The sequence below is a fragment of the Aspergillus steynii genome (assembly GCF_002849105.1).
Source record: "Aspergillus steynii IBT 23096 chromosome Unknown P170scaffold_1, whole genome shotgun sequence".
NCBI classification, from domain to species: Eukaryota; Fungi; Ascomycota; class Eurotiomycetes; order Eurotiales; family Aspergillaceae; genus Aspergillus; species Aspergillus steynii.
In genome coordinates, this window is record NW_020194398.1 from 5,840,685 (window position 1) to 5,866,820 (window position 26,136).

Genomic DNA, 26,136 nt, shown 5'->3' on the forward strand with positions numbered 1-26,136 from the left:
CCCACACAACAACCAAAACTCCGATCGAAGTTTTATAAAAAAAGACAACCCCGCCAAACAACAAAAAACCGAGTCTCGCAAAACAAGACCTCAACTTACCTCCCTCCCTACCCACCCACCTACCAACCAACACAAAAAACCACCAAAATGTCCGACCAACAACCCCAAACCTCGCAACCCGCCTCCGCAGCCTCCTACCTCGACCTCGGCATCACGCTCGCCGTAAACGCCTGGCCAGCCATGAACCTAGCGGTGCAGTCGAACTGGGGCGGGCCCACGTCAGCCGACAAACGGGACTGGCTGTGCGGCGCGATCTCCGAGATGCTGAGCGAGCGACCGGAGACAGACGCGGAGGATCTCGAGGACGTGCTGATGCAGGTGATGAACGACGAGTTCGACGTGGTGGTGGACGACGAGAGCGCGGCGCCGGTGGCGGCGCAGATCATGGACATGAGGGCGCAGACGGCGCGCGGCGAGTTCGCCGCCATCCAGGAGATGTGGGAGACGTGGCAGCGGAAGGTGGAGGCGAAGGGGGGCGCGAATGCCGTGGAGGGGTTCAAGAGGGGGGAGGATCAGGGGAGTGATGATGATGATGAGGACGAGGAAGGGGATGAGGATATGGGGGATGCGCCGGCGTTGGTGAGTGCGCCGAGGGAGAAGGCTGAGCCGGAGGTTGATGATGATGGGTTCACGAAGGTGGTGGGGAAGAAGAAGCGGTGATTTGGCTGTCTATCTGGTGGTGATGTTGGATGAAAAGTAGGGGATTTCCTGTGTATGGATACCTTTTATTGTTTCTTACGAACTTCATGATTGATGGGCTAGGGGGAGTGAGTGTGAATGAGCAGAAAAGTCTTGGAGAAACCAATCACTTTTTTTTAAACTTCAAACGAAAGCGAAAGCAAGGACTGATATCTATAGGAAAAGATGCAAAAGAGAATTCATCATCGTCAACCAAGGCAGGGTAGTCCTGAGATATCATTACCCAGCCTCTGCCCACCCATCCCTTCCTGTCCACAGCCGCAACGTGAACTCTCCGCAAGATGGCTCAATATAATAGATTCGTTGTATGGCAAATGCCCGAGGCTTTCTAATTCATGCACCTTTACTTGTCTTCGTTCGTAAGGAGCTTGGTGATCATACCGATGGCAACGGTTTGTCCCTGGAAGTATACAGAGTTAGCATCATCATCATTCTGAAACAGAGCAGTCGGACAGTAGACTTACCTGGTCACGCAGAGTGAATCGTCCCATTTGGTTGTAATCCTCGAAGCGCTCAACACACACTGCACCGGCGGTGCTGATGACGTCGAGACGAGCAATGATGGTCTGGCCCTTGCTGGCGAACGGAGGGGGGCGCTTGCTCTTGCGGCCAGTACCGGGCTCACACTTGTGCAGGAGAGCGCCGAAAGTAACCTCCTCGACGGCGGAGTGCACGTGCATAACGCAGTTGTAACCGGCAGTGAGGATGCTCTTCAGGTCCAGAATTCGGATCTTGGCCTCGAAGCTGGACACGGTGTGCACCAGACGCTTGGGCGAGCAGAGCACGAATCCAGGAAGGATATCTTCTTCTTCCACGCCACGGAGACGCATACGGACCTGGTCACCGCAGGTAGCGGTGGCGATCTCGTCCTCAGTCTCGCCGTAAAGGGCGGCGATCTGGATCTCCGAGCGGTTGGGCATCATGATACAGGACGAGTTCTTCTTAACAACACCGGACTCGATGCGGCCTTCGATCATCGTACCCATGTCACGGTACTTCGCCGTGATGGGCATCATGAAAGGTGCGTTGATCTTACGCTCGGGCATCTTCATGTCCGTGAGGTACTCAATGAGCGAGGGACCATCGTACCAGGGGGCAAGCTCCTTCGGGACACGGTCCTTGACACCCATAGTTCGCTGGGCGGAGATGGGCATGAAGGTAAGATCGGCCTTCTTGTAGCCGAGGGCCTCGAGGAATTTAGACACCTTGACAGTGCACTCATCGAATCGAGCCTTGCTCCACTCCACAGTCGGGTCGTCCATTTTGTTGACGGCAACAACCAGCTTCTGAACACCCGTGTTTCGCGCAAGCAAGGCGTGCTCACGGGTCTGACCACCCTTTTCGAATCCCGTCTCGTATTCACCCTTACGGGCAGAGATAACAAGCACACCGACATCGGCTTGCGAAGCGCCACCGATCATGTGATGGACATAAGACTTGTGTCCGGGGGCATCCAGGATAGAGAAGTGACGCTCAATGGTTCCCTCTGGCGACGGCACGTCGACCTTGAAATGAGCACGACCAACCTCGACAGTCTTACCCTTGGCACGTTCCTCGTTGGTAAGATCCAGGGCCCACGAAAGATACCAAGTCTCACGACCGGCTTCCTTGGCATCTCTCCTGTATTTGTCCAGAGTTCGCTCATCCACCATACCAGTGACGTAGAGGATGGATCCACCCAGGGTGGACTTTCCAGCATCGACGTGTCCGATGAACACAATGTTCACGTGCTCCTTCTTTTCACCGTAGATTTCCTTCAGTGTCGACTCATCCACATCCGCTTGTTGCTCCATCGCGACGGCGTTCGCATCACGGGCAGCCTTTGCGGCTTCACCCCGCGACGGGCTGGACCGTCCAGGGCTCGAACGGCCCGAAGGAGTGGGAGAGGACTTGCCGCTGGCGGTAGCCTTCTGTTCCGCCTTCTTCTCGGTCTTGTCGATCGCCTTGCTGGCGGTCACCTTGTTGGCAGCCGTGGCAGCCTGGGCGCCCTTGGAGTCGCCGGGAGTAGCGGTTCCGGAGGGAGGGGTGTTCGAAGGAGCGGGCGAGGGAGTGCCGATCGAGAGAACCTTCGTCTTCGGGGCGGCCTGGGAGTTGCTGGCGCCACCGATCGACAGAACCTTGGCCTTGGGGGGAGCAGCAGCGGGGGCGGCGGCGGGCTGGACGGGCTGAGTGTTCACTGGGGCCTTGGGCTGCTGGGGAGCGGCCGGGGCAGCCTGGCTAGGCTGCTGTTGGTTGTAACCGGGGTATTGCTGGAAAGCACCGGGTTGCTGACCGTAGGCACCGAATTGGCCATAGGCCTGCTGCTGGTTATAGCCCTGGTATCCTCCGTAGGCTTGTTGGCCGTACTGCTGACCGTACTGAGGGAAACCGCCATAGCCTCCGTAGGACTGGCCGGGCACGAACGAAGCAGCACCAGGCTGGAAGGACGCAGCGCCGGGGTGGAAGGAAGGCGCTTGAGCCTGAGGGCGATATTGTGCGTTCTGGTTCAGGTTAACGCCCTCGGTCTGTCGGGAGAGTTCATCCTCCCACGAGTCAGGAGTCTGGTCGGCCATGTTGTCGAGTAAACGCGGAAATTCACAGACAAAGCAAGACAGCCAACGAGGGACAATAGGCAAAGGAGAGAAGGGGTCAGAGGGAGAGAAAGAAAGAAGCGGCCGGCTTGAAAGACGGCGGCGGCGGAGGGGCGCTTCGATTCTTCGCGCCCGATTTTGCACGGCTGACTCAGCCCTTCCCCGCCTTGGGCGTCTGTGGCGTCTCGGGCGGCAGGCCTCGTTTTTGCACTGTTTGCCTGCCTGCAGCTCGCTTTTTGTCGGTCCTGCATCTACAGAAACGGAGTAAACAGATCCCCTGTCTCTCGATTTCTGACTCACCTCCTGGTTGACGGCGAGAGCGCACCACTTCTGCTTCAATCCCTGGATCTCTTGCACATGGGCTTCTTCTGCGTCCGCCAGCCACGGTGGGTGGCACGTTATCGATAAGAATCAGGCACCGCACTGTTTCAGCGCATTCAGACCCTCATCTCTCCTGCTGCCCAAACGTCCTGATCTTGCTCGCGGTGGCAAAATGGATGCCTTTCTAACCCGGGTATGAGTCTTGTCTCTCAATTCCTAACGAATGATGTCACTAATGCGCCGGATAGCTCACCCAGCAGGCGATGAACTATGCCATCCGGTAAATCTCAACCAGATCTCGTATGCGACAGGAAAGTTCTTGAGCTGACCGTCCATTGTATTTAGCTCTGGGATTGCCATCACTGCCAAATATGCTATCAGTCAGTCCGGACGCCTGTTGAAAGTGAGTTGCCCCGCTTGTGCGACCTGGTGGAAACTGGAGCAACTGCGGCTAACAAGTGCTCTAACTTGAACAGAACGTGGACAACAGTGAGGAGAAAGACGAGTTGCTTACGCTGCAGCAGCGACTTGAAAGCAAGATCCAGGTGCGGCGCATGCTACTCGCGCTTAATTGTATGCAGTTCAACCGGAGCGATGTACTAACTCGAATGACAGGTCATTTCCCCCGCTATTGACATGATCGAGCTGATGTGAGCAATTCGATATGATGATATGTACCGAAAGAAGGATACTGACTCTCTTTAGTGCTGCCCGAGGGAACACATCTCTAGAATCTGCGGTGTCACTCACTAAAGCTCTACGATGGGATATTCAAGCTCTTGGCCAACGACTTGCGAATGCCGCCGCATCTGAAGAGCAATTTCGGAGGGGAGCAAAGTCTGCTGCCAGCCGCGCTCAGAACGATGCGGAATTCAAGCTCATCATCAAGGACATCAGGAAGCTTTTGATAAGGATTGAGGATGCTGTGCCCCTGATGAATCTGGCAATCACCACCTCTGGGGCCAAGCTATCCACTAACCTACCATCGTCTATCTCGCCATCCCGACTCCTACAAGCTAGCACCTTCCTTACTGCTGGTGACACGCAGTATTCAATGTCCCCTTCACAGGCCGTCCAGATCGGTCCTACCTTCACTTTGTCGGTGTATATGCTTTACGCGAGTCATCTTCGACCCCATGACGAAGAGGGGATTCGCGAAACGACTTGGAAGGAGGTCATGCACAAAGCCCGCCTAAAGCTTCGTCGAGTACCTATGGACTTGGCGACCAATCCGCAGGCCGCACAAAAACGTCACCTATACCCTGCTGAGGCAAGAGTGGACGAGTTCGCCTATCAATTACTCATCATTGAAGACTTGGACGACGGTCGAGTTCACACGTTCGACGACGACGAGCCTTGCCCGCAAAGCTACGAAGACGTCAATTCCGCTGGAATACGTGAAATACTACCCATACACCAAATCTCCAAGATATTCTACGCCGACACGGGCAAGATATTGAACATCAGCACGGAGGGTGAAACGAACAACCCCGTGTTGCTTCTGAAACGAGATGTCAACGCCATCCCTCCCCGGCGGATGGTGGAGCGAGAAGAGACCGCCTATGACTCTACACAGGAGGACTCCGATACAGAGGAAGCAGACGAGGATCAAGCACAGCTGGACGCCCAATTAAACGGTGCAAACGCTGCTCCCATGAATGCCAGCTTCCACGAAACCTCTGTTCCCGACGAATGGCGGCTACCCAAGGATCTAGACCCGGAGTGGATCGCCTTCGAAGTCTACAACGAAGAAGAATCATCAGACGATGAGTCCGACGACGAGAATCCCAAAACGCCCGCCAAAGAGTCATCGTCATCAACCCTCGACCCCGAAATGATGGCCAAGCTCTCTCTCGACCCCGGCAGTGCCAAATCCACCCCCTCCAACCACCCCCACCACCAAGGCATGTCCCGCCCTTCATCCTCGTCCCAAAACATCGCCACCACCACCGTCTCCAACCCCCATTTCAACAACATCCGCACCTCCCTCTCCCTCCTCGAGACCCTCCTCCGCCTCATGTCCCTGCAACAGTTCCAGCAACAATCGCACCTCTCCATCAGCGACGAACTGCTCAACTTCTTCCTCGAAGAGTCCGCGACCACCGGCGCCGGTGGCGACGAACAGCACCGCCAGCGCCTTCGCGCCGACGCCCGTCGCAGAGTCGGCTGGGATCCCTACGACGAGAGTCCCCTCAAACGTCGCGGCGAGGACTATCAGTATACCTGGGGCCCGGACGGGACGCCGCGCGGCGGGGGCGATTATCCGTATTCGCCGAGTGACAGGATGCGCGGGTTTAGTCTTCGCTCGAGGGAGAATACGCCCGAGACGCCGTTGCGGTCGAGACGTTCTACGCCCGCACGCGCGGACGTGCGTCAGCCTAGTTCGCTGCGCAGCTCGTCAGTTCATCCGGATGAGTCTGAGAGATGATTTCTTGTCGCTGGCTCGGTTGTTTCGGATGATATGTTGAGAATGGGAAGGGACTCGCAGGTTACTATGGACGTTTTATGAATAGAATCATGCATGCGCATATCAATAGAAATGATCAAGGTCTGTACATATATGCGGCTACGAATTAGCGATACCATTAGAAAAGTTCATTCTAGAGAGTCCTATGTTCATTGTTATAGACTAAACTCAATTTCAACAGATGGATGTCACTGCAAGAGGGGCAAAAAAGAGAAACAAACACCCAAACATACGCAATTACTTGATATCAACGAGAGGGGAAAAATAATTCAACCGCTAGAAAACGAATATCGAAAAGAAGAGAGAAATCCCTACAACGCCACAAGAAGTTCAGAGCATTTCAGCGCCTTAAAACACCACACCATATACCGTCGTCCCGTGCAGATAGATCTTCTCTCGGACCAACCAGCGGTCAAAGGGAATCGTCCACATGGCACCTATTCACAAACGTCCTGGGTAGATCGATCATGTGCTCTATACGTCGTATGTAAATTCAGTTTAAGTCCCTTTTACTCCCAGTCCTCGTCGCTGTCGTCGTCCTTGGTCTTGTCCTTGGGACTGGCGGGGGTTCGACTGGTGGCACCGCTGACGACGTCATAGCTGGATTCGCTGTCTGCTTGGGACTGCTGGTCATTCGAGCGGCGGGGCTCGTTGGGCTTCAGGAGGTTGTTCTTCTCGGTGGCAGGAGCGGAGCTTTGGGCCTCGTCGGTCTTGGTGGATTTCACTTGGGGAGTGGAGGGTGAGTCGGTCTCATCGTCGGAGTCGTCATCCCAAGCAACTTCTTCCTCCTCATCAACATTGGCACCTAATAATCATGGTTAGAATAGTTGTCGACGGGAGAGATTAGAAAGAGAGACATACCCTTGAGGAGTTCCTTGCGCTTCTGCTCCTCGGTCTCAATAACAAGACGAAGGAAGTAGTAACGGGACCAGAACGTCGCATACTCCACCTGCTCAGGGACGAGCTTCTCCATCGCAGCCCGCAGCTCAGGATACTTCTCCAAGTCGGCCGCAATGGCACTAGTCTTGTTGTCGACATTGAACTCCTTCTGGAAAGTAGCCCACTCATCACTGACCGGGTCCTTGGTGAAGCTGTCCAAGTTGGAGTGGATGACGTGCAGTTGGGCCTCGAATCGCGTGGCATGAATGACTCTCTTGCCCTCCGAGTCTTTACTCTCGAAGAGGATCTTGTTGGAGTCCGTACCCGGCGGCACGATGCTGACCGCGTCGCGCAGCTTCTGCCCGATATTCTGACCGAACCGCAAGATCGCCTCGTCGGCCGCTTCCTCCGCCTTCTCAAGCTCCTTCAGTCGTCGACCCGCCTCGGCCTTGAAGCGAGATAAGAACCCCTCGCCTGCATCCGTGCCAGCACCCGTGCCCTTTTCGCTGCTCTCTGCCCCTTCTGCGCCTGAGGCCTCGCCCGCGCGAGAGGCAGTAGGCGTGGTTGCCTCATCCGTGGTCTTCTCGGCGCTTCCGGCAGCGAACGGCGTGCTCAGGGACAGGCCCCGCGTGCGTCCGACGATAGTCTCTCTCAGGTCCGAGAAGCCCTTGACCGCCTCTTCGCTGGCGGCGGCATACTCCTGTCTAGCGCCCTCGTAGTAGCTCTCGCCCTGTTTGCGAACGTTGTCCCATAAACCTCCGATGCGGGCACCCCACGGGCTGGCGGAGAATGCGCGGAAGGTTTCCTGCAGCTCGGTGTTCAGGTCGACGTTGGGCCGGTCGGTCTTGGCGGACTCGTCCTTGGATTCATCCTTCTTGGAGGTGTCGTTGGAGGTGAAGATCTCCTCCTGGATGTGATCGTATGCTATATCCATGGCTGGGGAGGGATGACGTTGCGATCGGGGAGATTGGAATTCGATGCACTGTAGCAGGGGACGGAGGTGAAGAATGACGGAGGGTCAGCGATGCTTGGGTTCTCCGCTTCCGTTCCCGGGGCTACGACGGCCCGAAGCCCCGCCGATCGACACACGCAGATAGCATCACATCGTCATATTATCTATATCCTATATAAAATCTACTGGTGTCATCATGTATCTGGCATTTCGTACGGCTCGCCCACGCTGTCCTGGCTGCCCAGCCAGAATCCTGGCATAGGCACGCTCTCCATCACGCTGGACGTGAGGATCTGGCCCTCGGACAATATTCCTCCCTGGTAAGAATCCTGCTCTCGGTTTTTCCGTCGAGGGAGCTTATCAGCTGGTTGCGAAGATTCAACTTGCACCACTGAGTCCTGAAGCTTAGGCTTGAAGCGTATCTCCCTCTTGGGCCCAGTATCATCGTCCTGCTGTGCAATAGGCGAGGATTCGGGAACCATCTCGGTCGGTGTTTTATCCACGTCTTGAGACTGACTCTGTGTTTGAGTTGGAGTTTGTGTCTGTGTCTGTGTCTGTGTCTGTGTCTGTGTCTGTGTCTGTGTCTGAGTTTGCGTCTGTGTAGAAGATATGCCGTTATTCGGGTCCGAAAGTATCGGTGGCTTTTTCACAGGCGTCTGCTGGTGACTTGATTCGTTCGGGAAAAGTTCAGCCAACTTCTGGGTGTTCAAAGTAGGGATAGGCTCCAGCGGGTACTGAGTGGCAGGCTGCACTCTTTGATAGTAGACAGATGCATCGGACAGAAGGTTGTTTTCCGAAGTCATTAGACCCAACTCAGTCTCAGTTTCATGCTCAAAGGGAGGAACGGGCGGAGGCGGAAGATCTTGTGTGTCGTCATTTTCCAGATCGTCATCTTCCTTGTTGTCGTCGTCGCCATGGTCGATTGACTGCTTTTTGGTGGGAGACCCAAGTGGGCTCGATAAACTGTCTTGGAAGTCACCGTAATCGGTTTCGGCATCCGTTTCGTAGACCACAGTCCGCTGGGTCGTCGAAGGAGGCTTGTTATCCTCATCGTCTTCAAGGCCATTCATCTCGAGAGGTTGTTCATTTGCAGGGTTTGGTTGTGTGTCGAAAACATTGATCGTCGGCCTTTCGGGCAAGGCGTGTTTCTGTGATAGTGGTGAATCCAGCATCATGGGTAGTGAATCATTTCGGGCTGCACTAGGAATATCTTCCTCTTCATTTGGTTCTTGCTCCGGCGCTTCTTCCTTTATAGGCATCTCAGCAGCCAATAAAGGAGCCCTTTTCAACGGAGAGCGAGTTGCACTGCGAAATTGAGACGAAGATATAATAGCAAGCCCAGGACTTTCAGGTGATTGCGAAGATGGTATCTCGAGCTTCCGTAATTTCTGCGGGGTGACTGGCTGTTTAGATGATGTCTCATCTTTCTGGTATCTCGCAGACTCCTGGTTCTCGTTCAACCCCGGGTTCAGATTTAGCTTTCTTCGCTTATGCTCGCTCGAAGATTCCTGCCCGAAATTCGGGCTATGCCGTGCATCTTCCGCGAAAGGTGTATGCTTCCTTTCCGGTTTCTTCTCGCTTTCCTTCTTGGGCGTCTGATACGTGTATTCCAACTTGACTTCATCATCCGGCTCGATCTTCAAGTAACGGCGCACATAATCCATCTGCGTTAGAGTCTTATCCTTCGACTGCGCCTTCTTGCCCTTCTTCTTCCCTTTGACACTATCATCGCTCTTCCGTCGACTCCGTTGAGCCTCGCGATCACTTCGTTTTGCAGGATCGCTCTGCCTGCGCTTCTTATTGCTCTCCGTGTCGGTCTCAAATCTAACGCCGTGACTTCGTCTCTTGTCCGAATTCGAAGGTCTATACTCGGCATCGTCCTCGGAGTCATCGTCTATCGCAACCACCTCGCGAGTCTTCCGCGAATGACCCCGTTGCCCATGGTCCTCGATATAATCCAGATCGTCGCTGGATGGTACATTCTGCGACAACGGAGTCACGAAGTCGATCTGGGTGAGGGTCGGCTGGTCCTGTTCGCTAGGCGCCGTATCCCTTCTAGACGATCGAAGTGACGAGTTCGACGGGGCCGGGGTTCCATTGCTGCTTTGCCGCCAGAGAGTGCTGGTTCTTTTCGACTTATCCGACACCGTTGAGGAGCGTCCTGTCGCGGGCTTGTCTGGTGTTCGGAATCGTTCCGGATTGGGTCTGGAAGTTGCGCCGGTTCTGTCCCCTCGCCTCATCGCAGTTCGAGATCGGTAGGATCGTGTGAAAATTCGTCAGAAGCCATAGGATTTGCAGTGGCAAAGATGGTAGAAGAACGAGGTGGGCGTTGATTACTGATGCCTGGATTAGGCAAGGGCGCGTCGACGCGTCGAGTCTTGGGTCCGTGCACGTCCATTTAACCTTTCCGGTTAGCCTCTGGTGCCTTATTTCCAAGGCGGTATTTACAGCTTCTACCAAGGTTCATTTGATTCTATTATGTTTGCTAGACCAACTCGTGTCTTTACAAGGTAGATAAATATGACAAACCAACGTCCAGAAGTCAGTCTGACATCAGCCACTCCGGGATCGCATCTTCATCCTCAGGATCCTCAGATAGCAATGACCCTTCGTCATTACTGCCTGCCTCGCTTTCCGGGGCCTCCAAAGATGGGATTCGTGACTGTGACTGAGAGGGGGCTCCTGAGAGAGCCTCCACGCTGGCAGATTTAGAATCTGCCGCGGTCGACGATTCGACCGTGATCGGTGTTTCCAATGAACCTTGTTTGCCCTGGAAGTTCCCCGAAGGGCCTGTATCTATATCCAAATCGAACACAGGTAACCTGGATGAACCAGAATCGGTGTCAGCAGCTTCTACATTGCTTGGCTTCTCGTTCTTATCGTTCGGTAAAACAACAAGAGTATAGCGTGAATGATCTGCTGCATTCCGATCTGTATGGTTGGGGTTGGTTTCTGGTTGAGACGGCGAAACCGCGGCGTTGTTATCCTCTTCAGGCATGAATCCTCCACCAAGTGTGTCGTCCGCACTTGATGGGGACGCCGCACTGTGATTCATTGCGATGTCTGGTGCGGTGTATTCCCTGATGTTCATCCCAGCAGATGGAGACGCAATTTCTTGGTCTGGTTCCGGTATGAAACCGCCTCCATAATCTTCCGCGTCTCCAAAATCATCATCGCTCATGTCGCCACTTGCTTGATTATCACTTTCATCGCCTTCGACGGCATATCCTTTGACTCTTTCCGAAATACGCAACTTGAGCAAAAAGTGTCTCCAAAATCGGAGACATTCGGCAGATTTCTCTTCCAATTGAGCCTGCATCTTCTCGTTCTCAAGCCCCTGTATAACTTCTTCCAGCGCTTCACGATGTTCGGTAGCAATAACAACCCCTCGAAATACGGCAGTTCCGTGTCGACCTTTGAAATCAAACCCAGTGACAGCGTCTGCATAGTCAATACCGAGGATTTTGGCGGCCCGCGCGGCTTCGGAATGTATAATATGAACTCCCCCGGATGGCACCATTGTTGGTACATATACATCTAGGTTCCCATATACATTCTTTGGTATCTTCCCTTGGACGACCGGTGGCGGCTTGTATATCTCTGTTTGAGATAGCGAATAGAGAGGGGTTTCCGCAGCTGTTTCGGAGTCCTCATCATCAATCAAGGCGACTCTGTGGGCCGGGACACGCTTCATAGGTTGTTGCCCTAGTTTTACATCCCGCCCTAATCGGTACCATTTATCTGCACTGCGGAGCGAATGGACATCGGAGCGTCGATAGACAGGCTCCATCTTTTCATGCTTCGACCCTGATTTACCCAAGCTGACTTGACCGATAGCACGCTTGGGGAATACGACTTCGTTGCGACGCAGGTGTCGCTCCAAAGCATAGATCGGGTGATCTTTGAAATCTAACACATTCCGCGGCATAGGTTCAGCGGCTGTTTTGGCAGTCAGCTCGCTGATTTCGATTTCATCGCGGTCTTCGAGGAATGGTTTCTCATAGAACTCCAACACTCTCTGCCACCATCTCTCGCCGTTCTTGCTACATTCCACTCGGAGTTTGCGCGTTTTAGCATTGAAGGCTTTTGCGTAGCGGCGGGTAACATCTCGCGCTGACGCGTCTTCTTCGAAGGCAACGACATAACTCATACAGTTATATGGATCGCTGGATGGAGGCTCGAACTTGAATGACTTGGCCAGGGACTTTGTGACCAAAGGGTCGACGGGGATCCACTTTTGGACTGCTTCATTGAAAGCTTCGACCCAGAATACCGGATAGGATGACTCTCGATTGGGGATTGGTCGTGGACCTTTGGGGATCAGATACAGTGGCATTTACGATATCAAAGGTGAGCACTTACTGGTGACAATCGGCTTTGAGGGACGAGATGGTTTAAATTGTGGGCGACCAAGTCTCCGCGTCCTAGATTGCGGCGTTGGCGAGCCCTGAGACTTGATTTGTTCATCGGCGGACGTTTCGGGATTGTCTGATGAGATAACAATATATTGCGGCTTAGGCTTCGTTGGAGTCATGTTCTTCGTGGTCCCGGAGAACGGCAACGGTTGCAACGAACAGACTAATCTTGCTTCCACAGCCGCGGAACGTAGCAAGGCACAAAATAATTGTGCTCCAAAATCGCGAGAGCCCTGTAGTGTCTTGGCTTGCTTCTGGAAATCTTCCTTCGAAAATATGACTTCCGGATCCACCATGATTTGCTCCTACTAGGTAGTCAGAGAAGAAACATTTGGAACCATAGAAGGACACAATACCACACGTTTCTTCAACGAGTCCGGGTCTTCGGCCCAGTGAGCCCGTTTTAGCCCCGGCTGCGTCACTTTGAATCTCTTGAGAAATGCATCGCTAGCTTGATTCAGCCCGTCGATGAATGTGGTCGACTTTGCATACTGTGGTTTATCCTGCGGGGGATTTAACAGTGTGATCGTGTTTCTCGATAATATCCGTTTGAGAAATTTCTGACGGTCTTGGTAAGCGCCAGATGCGGCAGACCGAAGTATTGAAGGCATTACAAACCTGGACCTCTTCATCATTGCACCACAGATTGCGCATTTGAACATGTCGCATAAGACAGAGCACATGGACCTTGTGGATATCCAGCCTCAACTTTCTTTCAGTGGCAGTGATAGGCTTTCGCCTTGGGGCAACTCTGCGTTTTTGGTCTTCATGTTTATCCAGTGTAATCTCCATGGGCCCGCTGTCTTCCGCGGTGGGGGTTATACCAGCTGGACCAGCTGGTGGTTGTTGCAGATCGACTTCTTCCCATTCCATATCTGATTCTTCAGACGTGGAGGAATCATACACCATCTGCACCTGGCGATCGGATTGTTGATCGGGATTGGTTTGCGACTGTGATGACTGGTTTGAAACCTGGGAGACATGTGCTGTAACTGGCTGCTCTTGCACTTTGCGCCTCTTAATTGGCCGATCTTCTGCTGGCGCCTGAGCATCTCGAGCTTCGGCTTCTGCCAGCATCTCCCGGTATACTTGAGGGATCTCATCGTCATCTGGCCCGTCATGTTGCCGTGACTGGCGACTGCGAGAGGGCCCGCCCTTTGCGGGGCGAGTACGATTTGAGCGGCGCATGTTGCCGGAGAAATGTGTTCAACAGCATGAAGTCCTATCTGCTTCCACCCCCCAGCGTGAGATTCATGTGCGGGTGAGATCAGGATCGCAGCATTAGTACTAGCTTAGTATGTGTATAGAACAGCATGAATGTTCCCTAAGCAGTACCAAGCATGCCTTCTAAGGCCACGCGACTTGTGACCTGCACTCGAGTTTAGTCAACAGCGAGCATAGAACATAGCTCGAACCTCAGGTTCAGATGCATGCCGCAACTGGTTCAACCCAGAGACGCTCGGCTCGAAAACATGCGTCATACCGGGCGGAACAACATACCTCCGCGGAGACGCCGAGCGGGTTCTTTCCGGAACAGGCAACATTGGCCTCAGGCTACCGCACCCTTGCTACTTTCAATTGTCGCGACGAGATTATGGCGCGTCAACAACAGAATAAAACGGTGGTTCGGTCTATTGATCACTATCATCAGAGATCTATTATTGGCGGTTCTGCTTCTAACTTCTATGAGAAATCACATAATAAGCCGATTCGCGCTCAATACTTCCCAAAAATACTAACCATTGATTATTGTTGGTCTGGTTGGCAAGAACTACAGAGAGGTCCAGCTGCCATCGTGTCCGTAGGACGTGCATTCCACCGCATCTCATGTTTCTGACGATCAGTGGCAAGCTGTAATGCATCCGCTTTCCACTACAAGCGGTATCCCAAGATCGATTCTTGTTACGGTGGACTGGGGTATTGCGTCATAGCGACGTTATGCATGGACTGAACGCAGCAGCGCTCATTACTCCTACATTCCGCCAGCATCATTTCAATCGTTCCTATACATCCCAATACTACTCAATTACACTCTTCAATCTTTAATAATAATTAGGAGAAGCGAGCGAACAAAACCATGCTTTCAAGATCATTAAGACGAGCAGGCGCCCTTCCCTGGGTGCGCTCGTCGATCCCTCGTCCCGGACGTCGCTGTATGGCGAGCGTTGCGAATATGGACGATATTCCTACGGTGAGTGTCCCACAGATGCAAGCTCTATTGTTCTGTTTTCGAAATTAATCAAGTTGCATTTTATAGGAAGACGACCGACTCTTCAAAGTCCCTATTTCAGAACAAAGCTACTCAACATATAATTTCGACCCGCCGCCATACTACGTGGAGACGACCAAAAACGAACTTAAACAAATCTTCCGCGACATGTCGATGATCAGGTTGGCTGGCAATCATTTCCGAGGGACCAATCGAGCCCGGCGCTGACGTATTGCAGACGTATGGAGTTAACCGCTGACGGGCTCTACAAGGAGAAGAAGATCCGGGGATTCTGCCATCTGTCCACGGGTCAGGAGGCCGTTGCCGTTGGCATTGAGCATGCGATCACCAGGAGTGACAAGTTAATCACGGCATACCGGTCCCATGGGAACACGCTGATGCGTGGAGGGACCGTTGAGTCCATCCTTGGGGAGCTACTCGGGCGCCGAGGCGGCATCTCGTATGGAAAAGGCGGCTCGATGCATATGTTCTCCGAGGGCTTTTACGGTGGCAACGGGATTGTAGGAGCTCATGTCCCTCTCGGTGCTGGCATCGCATTGGCTCAACAGTATAACGACACGAAAAATGTCACCATCGATCTATATGGCGATGGAGCTGCAAACCAGGGACAGGTTCACGAGACATTTAACATGGCCAAGCTGTGGAACTTGCCTGTGATTTTTGGCTGTGAAAGTGAGTGGCCCAATGTATCCATGGCCCTGTTGTCGACATGCTAACGCCGATCTAGACAACAAGTATGGCATGGGCACTTCGGCTGATCGAGCTTCTGCCATGACCGAGTACTACAAACGCGGCCAATACATCCCCGGACTGCAGGTAGATGGAATGGACGTCCTTGCCGTTCTCTCGGCCGTCAAACATGGCAAGAAATTTGCCCTAGACGGAAATGGGCCTCTAGTATACGAGTTCGTCACCTATCGCTACGCAGGACACTCCATGTCCGACCCGGGAACCGCCTACCGGAGTAGAGATGAACTTCAGACCCAGCGATCGAACGACCCTCTCACCAACTTCCGGGATAGATTGATCGACTGGGGTGTATTCACCCAGGAGGAAGCCAAGTCCATCGACAAGGAAGTGCGGGAGAAGATGAACAGTGCGAAGGCCGAGGCTGAAAATATGCCCGAGCCCGAGCAACGGATGGATATCCTATACGAGGACATTTATGTCCGCGGTAGCGAGCCTCGACAAAGACGAGGGCGAACCATCGATGAAACCTTCTACCAGGGTTAAATTTGGCGTCCAGCTACTGATATCAAGGCATTCTCTCGTATCACATGTGCATAGAACTCGGGAAAGGCACACGAACAAATAGAACCTAATTAATTCAGCCACTTCCCCTCGATTCCCTCATATTGGTGGACGCATTGCTTCATCCGTAGGTAACATCTGATCTATGCAAACGTCACCATGAAATATCACTGTCCGCCCCCTCATCTCTATAAAAGTCCTCACGTCCAAACAACCCCCACACAATCAACCTTAACCCCATCGCTCATATCAGCAAAAAGCACCTCAGCAGTAATAGGCAATAAATCATGGAATCCACCACCCAAGGCCTCGAGACCCCAACCCACTGCATTGCCGACTTCTCCCTCGTCCCGGTACATACCTCTAGACAATTCCTCCCTAGTATTCCCATCTAACACTAAATCAAATAGATCGGCACGCACGACACATCCTTCGCGCAGGAAATCGCCGAGATCCAACGCCTCCTGCAGCGATGCGACATTAAGCATCAAATGACCTGTACCGGGACGGCCGTTGGTAAGCTCTTATCCCTCTCGTCGGCCAATAAATATCCCTTTCGTCAAAAAGAGAATCAATCAGCCCCTATACTATACTTCACCAGCCCACGACCCTAGACATGTACTAACAACCTCCCAGAGGGACCCTGGGACCAAGTCCTTCAGGTGATCGGCCACGCTCACCAGCTGGTTCACAAGCGCGGTGTTGCGCGCATCCAGACTGATTTGAGGGTTACTACTAGGTGAGTACCTTGCTTTGGGCTTAATTGAGTCGATAGTATCGGGAGTGTTGGATATGTGCAGCTGCTAACCTGGGATTTCTTGGATTCAGAACGGACAAGGATCAGCCGATGGAGAACGAGATTTTGTCTGTGGAGAGGATCCTCACTGCTTGAAGTATGGGTTGTTTGGGGTACTATTGAGTGTGATTTTCTTTTTTCTTTCGGACTTCTTGGTTCTATTTAGTATTTTAATTTCTGGATGGTTTGTGGTGTTTGTAAAAGTAGGGTTTGTTCAGAATGCTGGAATGAATATTTGGACTATCTTTCTCCTCTTGGGGGCTTGTTCTGTAGGATATTTTAGTAGTACCGAAAGGTAATTTGGCTCAGAGGATACTTTTTGAGTGGTGCTATTGACGACACGGGGGGCTTTTCTGAACTCTTGGCTATTGTTCATGTAGTTATTCGGCATGGAAATCTTCTTTATACCGTTTTTAGCGATTACAGGTGTCAGAATCTGCCATTTTTAAATGACCAAGTTAAATAGACCAGTGTTCAATTTCTCATCTCAGTAGTAGCTGATGGTATGTTAGACCTTGCCTTCCAATCAACAAACATCTCGCCTATATATAGCACCTCCTGTGGCCAGGAATATAATTGACAGCAGAACCTCTTCCTTGACCAAATGAGCTATCTCCCTACTAGTAGGAGCTTCTAAGTCTTCGACAGCAAGAAGGTAACAGCACTAGGCACATTGACCAAGTAGGTGAAGTGCGCAGCCGTGATGATCAAAGTACCCTCGCAAACCAAGTCACCAATGGCACAGTAGATCTTGGTCTTAGCGGTGTCGAAGTTCGGAATGCGCCCATTGTCTTGCTTGTTGCGGGTATCGCCAAAGAGGACGACTCCCTTGATCTGGTTCTTGATGCTGTCCGAGAGACCGGAGATGGATCCGTGCATGACGGCAGTTCCTTGGCTGGCGGTACAGTGTCAGCAAATCTAATGTCTGAAAGGTTGGAGGTCAGAAAACGGTGTCCTACCTGTATCCACCAGCCACGATCTTGGTGTTCGGGCACTTGGATGCTGCCAGCTGGAACAGCTCAGTGGCCTCGTCAATGGCGGCCTGGGTGGTGCCCTTGGAAAGGAAGTTGGATGCCAGGTCCGCAGTGTAGCGAGGTGCAACTCCTTGGCAGGCGACTCGGCCAATTCTTGCGAGCTTAAGAGCATCGCAGACAGCGGGACCGGTCGAGATACCCTATCAGTGTGTTAGTGTCGAGTGCGGACTGAGCATAATCAGGCATCTTGCTTACCAGGTAGCCAGGCTCGGTGGAAGCGCGGGCAAAGATAAAAGTGATATCCTTGCAGTCGCCATTTCGCAGCTCATTCTCCCCAATCGGGGCAACTATGCTTGTTAGCATAATATTCGTTCTAGAGATCGCGGTATAGGATTATCGAGAGAGCATACGCTGGCGAGCCTCGAGGTCAATAGGGCTGGCAGCGGCAAGACCGGCCAAAACGGTGGCAAGAAATTGGAGCTTCATGGCGATTTTTGAGACAGAAGTCTGTAGAAGAGAAGGCTGGTCAAGAAAGTGGTTTCGATCTGCTGTTTGTCCCTGCTGCTAAACAAAACGACGAGATCGAAGCGACGACGTCCCCCTTCTTATAGATGTCCATCCTCCTTGGTTCCATATTGTGCTCTCTTCGGCACTTGCGAAGTCTTCATCTCTTCGGCTCCTCGTCCCCTCTTTCCTGTGTGCTTCTCGGACTCCACAATATGCCTTGTCTCGCAGTCACAGGTCGGCGAATTGGTAAACCACCTTCCAAACCAAGTAAGTAGTCTTGGCCTTTCTGCCGGTAGTTGAGAGTTGTAGAATCCAAACCGAGGCATTCAGGTCTCCGAAGGTTAACGATGAGCTGGGCACGACCGCCATACACCCAAAGTCACGCAAAGGACAATAGCAGACCGTTTGGCAATATCACTTGGCGAGTGTGGAGGAGGGTTGCAGTTTCTGGGGGAGGCCCTCGAGTGCAGAACTTGGCGAACGCCATTTAATATATTTAGCCTTTCCGGATTCGTGCTCGGGGGAAGCTCCGTATGCCCTCAAAGACATGGACCGAGGCAGGTTTGAAAAGGGGCTGCTTTGAATGGCTTTCATCGAGCGTTGAGGTGGATTCTCTTCTCCACAGTGTTCGGCACTTGGATGAGGAATAAATTGTTCACAGGATGCGCTATATTGTTGCCACATTAATGGCGCACTTGGGGTGGTATCTGAGAGTGTGGAGGTGGAGTCGTGAGTCTTCCTTGAGAACCGGCTGTTGACATCGTCTCCTCAGCCGGTGCACGGACGGCATGGTGGGATCGAGACTCTCTAACACAAACACAGCGATCCAGAGGTAAAAAGAGAACAGGATCCATTAGAGAAGGGAGCTCACGATAAAGATTAAAACAGAGATCTGTTTCCCCGTCAATACCTTCCACTCCAAGAGCAAGAAGCCTCCTCGTCGCTGTCGTTGGATAGTCGGCGACTTGGCTTGTCTTTTGGAAACGGTCTTATGACCCTCATCACGTTCCCCTCTTCTAACCGAGGGCTGGTTGGTGCAAATGCGTCGTTTCATAATGCTTGCAATTATGCCGAAACGACTTGATTCGGGGAGAGACGAGGGGCTGGATGGACATACCCAGGAACGAAGACCGTCGCATGCTCACCAGCTGACTTAGAAGTACGCATTGACCTTCCCCTCTTTAGGCTCGTAGGCATGATTGATGCTTTGTGGGAAATTTGAATCATCCTGCGCTCTAATGTCTTTCAAGAATATGCCTTCAGGTCTATAAACAATCATATATCATCGAGACAGGAAGGTCTTGCAGGTTTCAGGCATACTGACAACTTCAACCCCTTAAATAAACGCCAAATATGGCTCTTTCTAGTCAGTTAGATCAGCTAGAGCTCGAAGGATCAAGAGCACGAATGCAACAGAGCCGTGGTGGATAGAAGAGCTGTGAACAGCTTCAAAGTGATGTAGGAAATAAGCTTTAAGAAGGTGAAGATTTTCATGTCTAAATTTTCATCATTTGTCGATCCTGAGGATCGATGAACTCTCGTTCAGCCATCATCTTTGTCTGATCTACACCCTATATGCCGTAGAAAAATGACCATTCCGCCTTGTTGAGGAACCTGATGCTAGACGTATTATGTGCTCGCCCCTCCGGCATATGATTTACAATGAAAAGAGCGCAGGCAATTTTTGTACTGTAATCATTTATATGAGAAAGAAATGAAAAAGGAACTGAATCATAGGGAGCCTTATGATGCTGAAACTGCCTTAATGTTTTCCATAGTAGGTAACAGATAGCGTCAAGTCATACAATACCCATACTGACCGGTCTTGGAGGGGAGGATTGGACAAGCAACGCTTTATTACATTAATGAATGGTCAAAGAATAACTGATTTGTTCTATACTGAGTCATTCGACTATCAACTTTATTTCTATGTAAAGTCCACGCAAAAGCAGTCAGGTTATGATTTTACACTCCAGGCTCCACATGTTCGTGAACATCGCTCATTTTCGTTGACCTCTTTGAATGAATAATTTAAGATAACCTGATAGGAAACCTTCTTTTTATTTTATAAAAATTTTTTTTCGTTAAATAAATGTTTTGATTTAGAGATTTTCTTCTGCTGTAGCTTCGGAACTACTACAAAACAACAATATTATGACAGACGCCTACAAAGACGCCAGATTTAAGAATTAGAAAACAAGTGGCAGGTACTGATAAAGAGTGATTATACAATCTGTGTAGAGTAAAGAGATGTTCCAAGGGCTAAACATTACCTATATATACTGGTACTATAGCTGGTCAACCCACGATATCCTGACACTGCTATGCAGACTTTATTTCAAACATAAATACGATAATAGCCATATGTATTCTCAATCAAAAATAAGTCATTCATTCTCTCTGCGTGGTTGAAATTGACATATTAACGAAAAGCTTACCTGCTGTGTTCGTTGCAGTCGGTAGGGCTAGGCAGTTATGCAGCCTGTGGTTTGGCGTTTCTAGATACTTTGGCGCCATGGCATGCTCGAGTGACACATTCTTCGGCGCAGAAAACGACTGACACAAAAGTATATTTTGATTTATTTTATCGACCAGAGAATAGAAAAGACAGAATCTAGTAAAACCCAAGAAAAGCTACCCGTGTGGTGTACACTTCTTGTACAGGGATGGCTCGTTACCACCTGCCATATCCGCTATCGCTATCAGTGATCCACAACCAACAAGGCCAAGAGCAAAGGTTTTAGCAACAGTTAATAATGTAATAATTGATGATATTAATCATCGACGCTTACGCCTACTTGACATCATAATCCACGTTAAAAGCGACAGGGGTTCGACGCCAGCGGGGTTGGCAAAGGAAAGACGAGGGGCAAAAAAGGGCATCATCACAAGGGAAGGAGGGGTAAAGGGGAGAAGAGGGCCTGTAGCCTAGGGAGTACGGCGAGAGGGGTCTCAGGGCCACTACTGCCATGCCAACCTGGTACGTTGTTCCAGGCCCAGGGTTGCGTAAGAAGCTGTGGGTTCCGAGCCGGGGCCGACGAGAACTAGTAACAGTGACTAGCAAGCAGGCTTCTTCGACGGAATATGCGCCCTTCTTCCTTCAACCCAAAATAGCCATCTCCTGCGTTTGACGTTACCATTATCTCGGGACGTGGTCTGTCACATCTGTCAATGGCGACGGACGCGACACTCGGAAACCAATACGGGGGTCGCAGCTTTCACCACCTTGCCTGTCCTTGTCTCCCTCCGAGCATGCAGCCGCGGGAAGGAAGAAGTTAGGCATCGGTCATGAGGGGAGGAGGGGTTGTTGCCTTCTTTCCGGAGTGGCTTCATAGGGCGGCTCTAAGCCCCGAATTCACCTAGAAGTCGTCTAGACTGGGGCCAAGGCCATCTGCAATGTAACATTGTTTGGGTTTTTGGGCTCGGGCAGAGATACACATGCGGTGATGGACTGCTGGCTACTGCATGTACTTCTGCTGAATTCAAGGCCGACAGGCCAGTTGAGACACTAGCCCGTGCATCGTGCATCCGGTATATGCGCCGGGGGGCCAGTCTGGTGGGTTCCCTTTCGTCCCCCCATTCTCCCGGACGCTGGAACTGCCAAGTTGCTACCATTAGCGGTCCGCTATCCGTACGGAGTACTTAACTAACTTTGCCTCTCGAGTTTGGACTAGCCTGCATTGCCTACGCGGGCTGCGTGGCTCGCTTCCGGATCCACTAGGGATACTTAGCTTTGCGTTGCGTGACTGTATTAACCTCCCCAGGTCCGGAGAGTTGGGATTTGGCAAGCGATGTAGCACAAGATCGTGGCGAGCGAGCCGATCCAGGGTGATTCGATCCAGCCAGACTGTCGGGGCCTCTGCCAAACACACCCCCGTTCCTTTGAGATGAGCACGTCTCGGTGGTAGTACTGGGCCGTGTAACTAGTAGTAATAAGCCCAGGGCTGTTGCGCAGTGAAATTACAGACTCATACGACGGGTGGTAATCGAAGGCCTTCCCATACTCCGTAGACCTACTGGAATACCGCGTAGCATTCTGGTCCCAGGAATGCGGAGATCCACTATCCACCCTGGGCTCCGAAAAGACACCTGTTAGTGTCGAAGGCGTACGAAGATCCTAGGCTTGCAGGTCTTGGCGAGTTGGTCCTCTGTCGTTGCCTTTCCAGCTTCCCCCTAGGGTCGAGAAACTGTCTCGTAATCGTAAAAGCGGACAGAGAGACGGGATACTTACAGATCATTGCTGGGATTGGCCCGGGGAGAGCACTCGGCGTCGAGTCGTGACCGGGATGGCCGTGCTCAGGAGAATATTAGGGGTGGTTTGGCTTGTTCGCTAAAAAAACCCACGCTTAAGACGGCCAACAGCACTACTTCGCTGTATACCAACACTGGAGAATCCTTCCAAAACCGCTACTGGGCTGATCGACTCCACTGCAAATACACCGCTCCTCAAGCGAAAACGATACTTACTGAGTGCGTATCGTGTAGGCTGAAGTCGCGTCTTGCCAGTCAACGATGATCGATGCACGAGGCTAATGCTAATGTTCTATTTTGGTGACGACCAGGGTCTTTTGGGCCGAGGAATCAACGTGAAACAGGTTTGTGCGAAAGAATGGTCTCCATCCATCAATAATAATGACAGCAATGGAAGAGTCAAACAGCGTGATAGTTGCTGGGAGAAATGCAGGTAAGCAGACGTCTTTACCAGTAAAAGCGCGAGCTCGGTTCTTTTTTTTTTTTTTTTTTTTTTTTTTTTGTGCCCTTTCTAAAGAACGACGTCCCGTCAATTCGAATCTGCAGCAGCCCAAGCACCAATCAACATAATAAAGCAGATCTTCAAAACATGACGAAAAGGCCCCAGTTCCTCGGTTGGTCAGTGCAGGGAGAATGCGCGATGCTGCCGGTGCTGGAAGAGGGAAAAAAAAGCAGACAGGGATTGGGCCGTTGGGATGACTTGTCTCTTCCGCGGACATGCCAAATTTCATCAGCCTGCAGTAGCCAGCATCGCTAATGCTCTCTAAGTGGTGGTAAGTACAGTAGTTAAATGCAGTCGACGAGGGTTGGCGAGAACGGGGACCTCCCTGGGAAGCGTGCAAACCCCGAAAAATTGAAAACTCGTAACGCATGACGCCAAATTTTGCGCGGTGTCCACCTTTCGTACGGTCTCCTCTTCTTGCACACGCCCTAGTTGGCCTCCTGCTGCTCCGATGCTTCTATCAGAGGCCCCGATCGTCTGCCATCGACGATATCGAGCCGAATCGAGGGAAGTATTCTGGCATTGGGTAAATCATTTCTAAAGAAAACCGCTGGATGGAGCCTATCGATGGGAACCATTCCGGGTCCAGCCAATGGTGCTGGTTCTGAGTAGATGTTCTGCTTCCGAACAATGGCCGGAAACACTTGTTACGTCGAAATTAGAGCTTGTATTGGCCCAGGTATTTGTCATAGCGACGGATCTGAACGTGCCAAATTGAAGGCGTACCTTGGTAGTGATCCTTTTCGGCACCGGTGTCTCCTCAATTCATATCAGTTAATTAATTAAACTCAGAAGCTATTCGACTTGAGTTGGTTAACGCTTGTGGGGGAGGACTAGATCGCCGACAGTTGATACAGTACGGTGAGGTGATAATTCGAAGGGTCAGACTCAGAACAAATACCAAGCCCGCACATAATCTGCTCAAGAAGCGTATCCTGGTCCGACACGCAATGATAGCTGTGCGACTGTGCAACATTTACGGAGAAGTAGTACTGCGTACACGTCACGGACAGACGCCCTCCTGCTGTAGATGGTATTGTGTTTATTTTTCCCGAACAAGGACCATGGGGGGTCGGTAGAACAGACTCGGAGAACGCCTAGCTGCCATCATCATTCGTCATCCAATTCTTGAATTAGAATTGACCAGAAGTCAACCCCTCCTCAGTGGAGAAACGCCATTAACTAGGTGTTGGGTACTGAGAGCGGAGGGAAGAGCATTCAATTCAATTGATCAATACCCAAGCAAAATGACCGAAAGAAACCCAATTCAGCAAAATATCTTTTGATTGGGTGTCTCCTCGAATATAAATCCCCCCGAGTGGTCAACAAGTCTATGATCTGTGGCGCATGCAGGGGGAGCGAACCCGCTTGGTGATACGTCTGGACGACAAACATCCTTTGTGTCAGCTGCAACACACTCCAACCCCCCGAATTTCCCTTCCCTCGGAGCATAATTGCTTCATGTGTCTCTGTCTCAAGCTGCCGCTTTCCAACCTAGGGGATGTCGGCGGGGCGACGATCGAAGCACGATATAGTGGCCTAAAAATCAAATATATTGTAACAAATCGCGACCGTCTTACGACTTGGGACTACTAGGTCTCCGGTTTCCCCAGAGGAGCGGCCGTTATTGGGCAAGATCGAAAACGGAATAAAACCGCCATTAACCCATCTAGGAGAGGGTAGACTCTCGGCATGGCCGTCGCTGATCAATACATGATGCTAGTGATGGATGAGATGCTCCGTACGGACCCTGAGTGATCCCACTGGTTCCGGGCTGAGCTCACCATCGTAATGGGTCAGCATTGTCTGGGAAGCGACGAACTCCGGGTGTTTGTGGCTAGGTGTTCGCTAAGTGAGCGAAGCGACTGAAGTTTGGAAATGAATTTGGAATCACGATATTAAAGGGGGCAACCGGAAGCTCATTGGCATTCGGGTGGAACAAAGTGGAGGAAAATTCCGTCCAAACCGAGTGGGTCGAGGGATCCGACAGACTGGATACAGCGGCATCTCCGTCCATGTTTGCTCCATCCGACGAAATTCTGACGGCCTTACGCTGTGGGTTAAGGTACGAAGGTTTCGAAAACGAGGGCTGGGCGTGGGTGCGGTGTGCGTCCCTGTCCAGGTCACATACGAGCGATCCCACAGGAGATGGAATAGACACCATCTATCGCATCGCGGTCTCCCACCCGGATCATGCAACATGCATGCATCGCAGAGTTCAGCCCCGTCGGATAATAAGGGAGTGATCCATGGATGGGAATTTCCAGCACTCTGGCACCAACAGTCATTGGATCCCGGTTTTCGGTTGAAGATCATTTAATTCTTACCTGCCTTTGTACAACCTGCGTACCGTACCGAGGTATTATTATTTGTGCTTGGTTCGAGGCTAATTAACCCAATTTGCATTGAGGGGGAAGATTCCAACAGGAGAGAAAAAAAGAAAAAAGAAAAAAGAAAAAAGAAAAAGGAAAAAGAAAGAAAAGAAAAGAAGGAAAAAAAAGGAAAGAAAAGAAAGGAAAAGAAAATCACCCCGACAGGATGAATGCCCGAGACACGGGCCGTCCGGACTGAACACAATCGTCGCTTCGACCATTTTGACTGGTGTGAACTCCCCTCCTTCAACCCTCGTTCTTTCTGGGCTCCCCTTTGGCGTGCACAAGTCGCGAGCCATCATTCTTAGTGTCTTCCTTAGTATGAATTCTAGTCCCATCCACGCCTCTCCCGGCACTCCGGGACGCCCGTGCTTTTTTAGCCTCAGCTGCCAGACTGCAAACTGCAGCAGGGATTGCGTACGTAGGAGGGGAAGGGAGGGAAGGCGAAAAGGAGACAACGGAGGGTGGGAATTGTGACGGGCAGAGGGACTGGCCCGCCTTGAAATGGCATCGTGTTCTTCTCCCCTCATTCTAATCAAACTTTCCCCTACGGAGTATTATAGCGTGACTCTTGCGTTGTCGAGAGGTTTCAGCATCTCTTCGGACCACAACCTTGCCAATGGTACCATGCCTGCATCCAACAACAACCAAACGATCTCATTCGAGAACACATACTCCTGTCAAAGCCTACGGAAGGTAACCTGAGATTCGGAATTATCTGCCGGTTGGATTCGAAACCAATCCGAGTCCGCTCCAGACTCCTGATGGTCGACATGATTCCTTCGCATCCTTGCTCCGTAGGTCAGAACTTTGAATTGCATGACTTTCTGTCCCACCGCCCGAACCGCGCACTCGGTTGATTTGATTTTATTTATTTCCAACAATATTCA

General features: G+C 51.6%; 9 protein-coding genes across 9 annotated transcripts; 4 read left to right on the plus strand and 5 right to left on the minus strand.

Annotated features, from left to right (window-relative positions):
* Nucleotides 1-165: 165 nt before the first annotated feature.
* Nucleotides 166-720, plus strand: P170DRAFT_315309 (pre-rRNA-processing TSR2 family protein; the record flags this gene model as incomplete). Its single annotated transcript, XM_024843280.1, has 1 exon — nucleotides 166-720. A coding segment is annotated over one exon (555 nt), but the record flags the coding sequence as incomplete, so codon positions are not given.
* On the minus strand, nucleotides 667-3,412 carry P170DRAFT_375496 (translation termination factor GTPase eRF3). The gene is made up of 2 exons (XM_024845320.1): nucleotides 1,224-3,412; nucleotides 667-1,159 (listed from the first exon to the last, which is right to left on the minus strand). Exons 1-2 carry the CDS (start codon nucleotides 3,309-3,311, stop codon nucleotides 1,103-1,105), a joined length of 2,145 nt encoding a protein of 714 aa, XP_024710931.1. The 5' UTR covers nucleotides 3,312-3,412; the 3' UTR covers nucleotides 667-1,102.
* Nucleotides 3,413-3,596: 184 nt separating this feature from the next.
* Nucleotides 3,597-6,194, plus strand: P170DRAFT_375500 (RanGTP-binding protein). Its single transcript, XM_024845321.1, has 6 exons — nucleotides 3,597-3,843; nucleotides 3,899-3,930; nucleotides 3,996-4,053; nucleotides 4,127-4,195; nucleotides 4,266-4,300; nucleotides 4,356-6,194. The coding sequence occupies exons 1-6, from the start codon at nucleotides 3,823-3,825 to the stop codon at nucleotides 6,076-6,078; spliced, it is 1,938 nt and encodes a 645-aa protein (XP_024710932.1). The 5' UTR covers nucleotides 3,597-3,822; the 3' UTR covers nucleotides 6,079-6,194.
* Nucleotides 6,195-6,253: 59 nt separating this feature from the next.
* Nucleotides 6,254-7,988, minus strand: P170DRAFT_399886 (BSD domain-containing protein). The gene is made up of 2 exons (XM_024846297.1): nucleotides 6,979-7,988; nucleotides 6,254-6,922 (listed from the first exon to the last, which is right to left on the minus strand). The coding sequence occupies exons 1-2, from the start codon at nucleotides 7,928-7,930 to the stop codon at nucleotides 6,627-6,629; spliced, it is 1,248 nt and encodes a 415-aa protein (XP_024710933.1). The 5' UTR covers nucleotides 7,931-7,988; the 3' UTR covers nucleotides 6,254-6,626.
* A 128-nt stretch (nucleotides 7,989-8,116) lies between these two features.
* On the minus strand, nucleotides 8,117-8,756 carry P170DRAFT_433136 (uncharacterized protein). Its single transcript, XM_024848413.1, has one exon. The coding sequence runs from the start codon at nucleotides 8,749-8,751 to the stop codon at nucleotides 8,143-8,145; it is 609 nt and encodes a 202-aa protein (XP_024710934.1). The 5' UTR covers nucleotides 8,752-8,756; the 3' UTR covers nucleotides 8,117-8,142.
* A 1,639-nt stretch (nucleotides 8,757-10,395) lies between these two features.
* P170DRAFT_399892 (putative DNA repair protein Rad4) lies at nucleotides 10,396-13,794 on the minus strand. The gene is made up of 4 exons (XM_024846298.1): nucleotides 12,982-13,794; nucleotides 12,720-12,923; nucleotides 12,311-12,668; nucleotides 10,396-12,259 (listed from the first exon to the last, which is right to left on the minus strand). Exons 1-4 carry the CDS (start codon nucleotides 13,549-13,551, stop codon nucleotides 10,491-10,493), a joined length of 2,901 nt encoding a protein of 966 aa, XP_024710935.1. The 5' UTR covers nucleotides 13,552-13,794; the 3' UTR covers nucleotides 10,396-10,490.
* Nucleotides 13,795-13,966: 172 nt separating this feature from the next.
* Nucleotides 13,967-15,902, plus strand: P170DRAFT_506190 (putative pyruvate dehydrogenase E1 component alpha subunit). The gene is made up of 4 exons (XM_024854370.1): nucleotides 13,967-14,554; nucleotides 14,621-14,754; nucleotides 14,811-15,265; nucleotides 15,321-15,902. The coding sequence occupies exons 1-4, from the start codon at nucleotides 14,441-14,443 to the stop codon at nucleotides 15,824-15,826; spliced, it is 1,209 nt and encodes a 402-aa protein (XP_024710936.1). The 5' UTR covers nucleotides 13,967-14,440; the 3' UTR covers nucleotides 15,827-15,902.
* A 229-nt stretch (nucleotides 15,903-16,131) lies between these two features.
* On the plus strand, nucleotides 16,132-16,889 carry P170DRAFT_399898 (thiamine-binding protein; the record flags this gene model as incomplete). Its single annotated transcript, XM_024846299.1, has 4 exons — nucleotides 16,132-16,197; nucleotides 16,255-16,360; nucleotides 16,481-16,583; nucleotides 16,673-16,889. 4 exons carry the CDS (start codon nucleotides 16,132-16,134, stop codon nucleotides 16,734-16,736), a joined length of 339 nt encoding a protein of 112 aa, XP_024710937.1. The 3' UTR covers nucleotides 16,737-16,889.
* A 384-nt stretch (nucleotides 16,890-17,273) lies between these two features.
* On the minus strand, nucleotides 17,274-18,100 carry P170DRAFT_443381 (cutinase family protein; the record flags this gene model as incomplete). The annotated part of the gene is made up of 4 exons (XM_024850541.1): nucleotides 17,274-17,535; nucleotides 17,600-17,814; nucleotides 17,870-17,961; nucleotides 18,025-18,100. The coding sequence occupies 4 exons, from the start codon at nucleotides 18,098-18,100 to the stop codon at nucleotides 17,274-17,276; spliced, it is 645 nt and encodes a 214-aa protein (XP_024710938.1).
* Nucleotides 18,101-26,136: the final 8,036 nt, after the last annotated feature.

Excerpts from the sequence above, each read along its gene's own strand:
- P170DRAFT_375496 (XM_024845320.1), bottom strand. The coding sequence starts at position 3,311 with ATGGCCGACCAGACTCCTGACTCGTGGGAGGATGAACTCTCCCGACAG. Across the intron at positions 1,160-1,223 it reads GATTCACTCTGCGTGACCAG|GGACAAACCGTTGCCATCGG; the intron begins GTAAGTCTACTG and ends GTATACTTCCAG.
- P170DRAFT_375500 (XM_024845321.1), top strand. The coding sequence starts at position 3,823 with ATGGATGCCTTTCTAACCCGG. Across the intron at positions 4,054-4,126 it reads AGTCCGGACGCCTGTTGAAA|AACGTGGACAACAGTGAGGA; the intron begins GTGAGTTGCCCC and ends TAACTTGAACAG. Across the intron at positions 4,301-4,355 it reads ATTGACATGATCGAGCTGAT|TGCTGCCCGAGGGAACACAT; the intron begins GTGAGCAATTCG and ends GACTCTCTTTAG.
- P170DRAFT_399886 (XM_024846297.1), bottom strand. The coding sequence starts at position 7,930 with ATGGATATAGCATACGATCACATCCAGGAGGAGATCTTCACCTCCAAC. Across the intron at positions 6,923-6,978 it reads GCGCAAGGAACTCCTCAAGG|GTGCCAATGTTGATGAGGAG; the intron begins GTATGTCTCTCT and ends CATGATTATTAG.
- P170DRAFT_433136 (XM_024848413.1), bottom strand. The coding sequence starts at position 8,751 with ATGACTTCGGAAAACAACCTTCTGTCCGATGCATCTGTCTACTATCAA.
- P170DRAFT_399892 (XM_024846298.1), bottom strand. The coding sequence starts at position 13,551 with ATGCGCCGCTCAAATCGTACTCGCCCCGCAAAGGGCGGGCCCTCTCGC. Across the intron at positions 12,924-12,981 it reads GCAATGATGAAGAGGTCCAG|AAATTTCTCAAACGGATATT; the intron begins GTTTGTAATGCC and ends CAAGACCGTCAG. Across the intron at positions 12,260-12,310 it reads CTCAAAGCCGATTGTCACCA|GTCCACGACCAATCCCCAAT; the intron begins GTAAGTGCTCAC and ends TGATCCCCAAAG.
- P170DRAFT_506190 (XM_024854370.1), top strand. The coding sequence starts at position 14,441 with ATGCTTTCAAGATCATTAAGACGAGCAGGCGCCCTTCCCTGGGTGCGC. Across the intron at positions 14,555-14,620 it reads ATATGGACGATATTCCTACG|GAAGACGACCGACTCTTCAA; the intron begins GTGAGTGTCCCA and ends TGCATTTTATAG. Across the intron at positions 15,266-15,320 it reads TGTGATTTTTGGCTGTGAAA|ACAACAAGTATGGCATGGGC; the intron begins GTGAGTGGCCCA and ends ACGCCGATCTAG.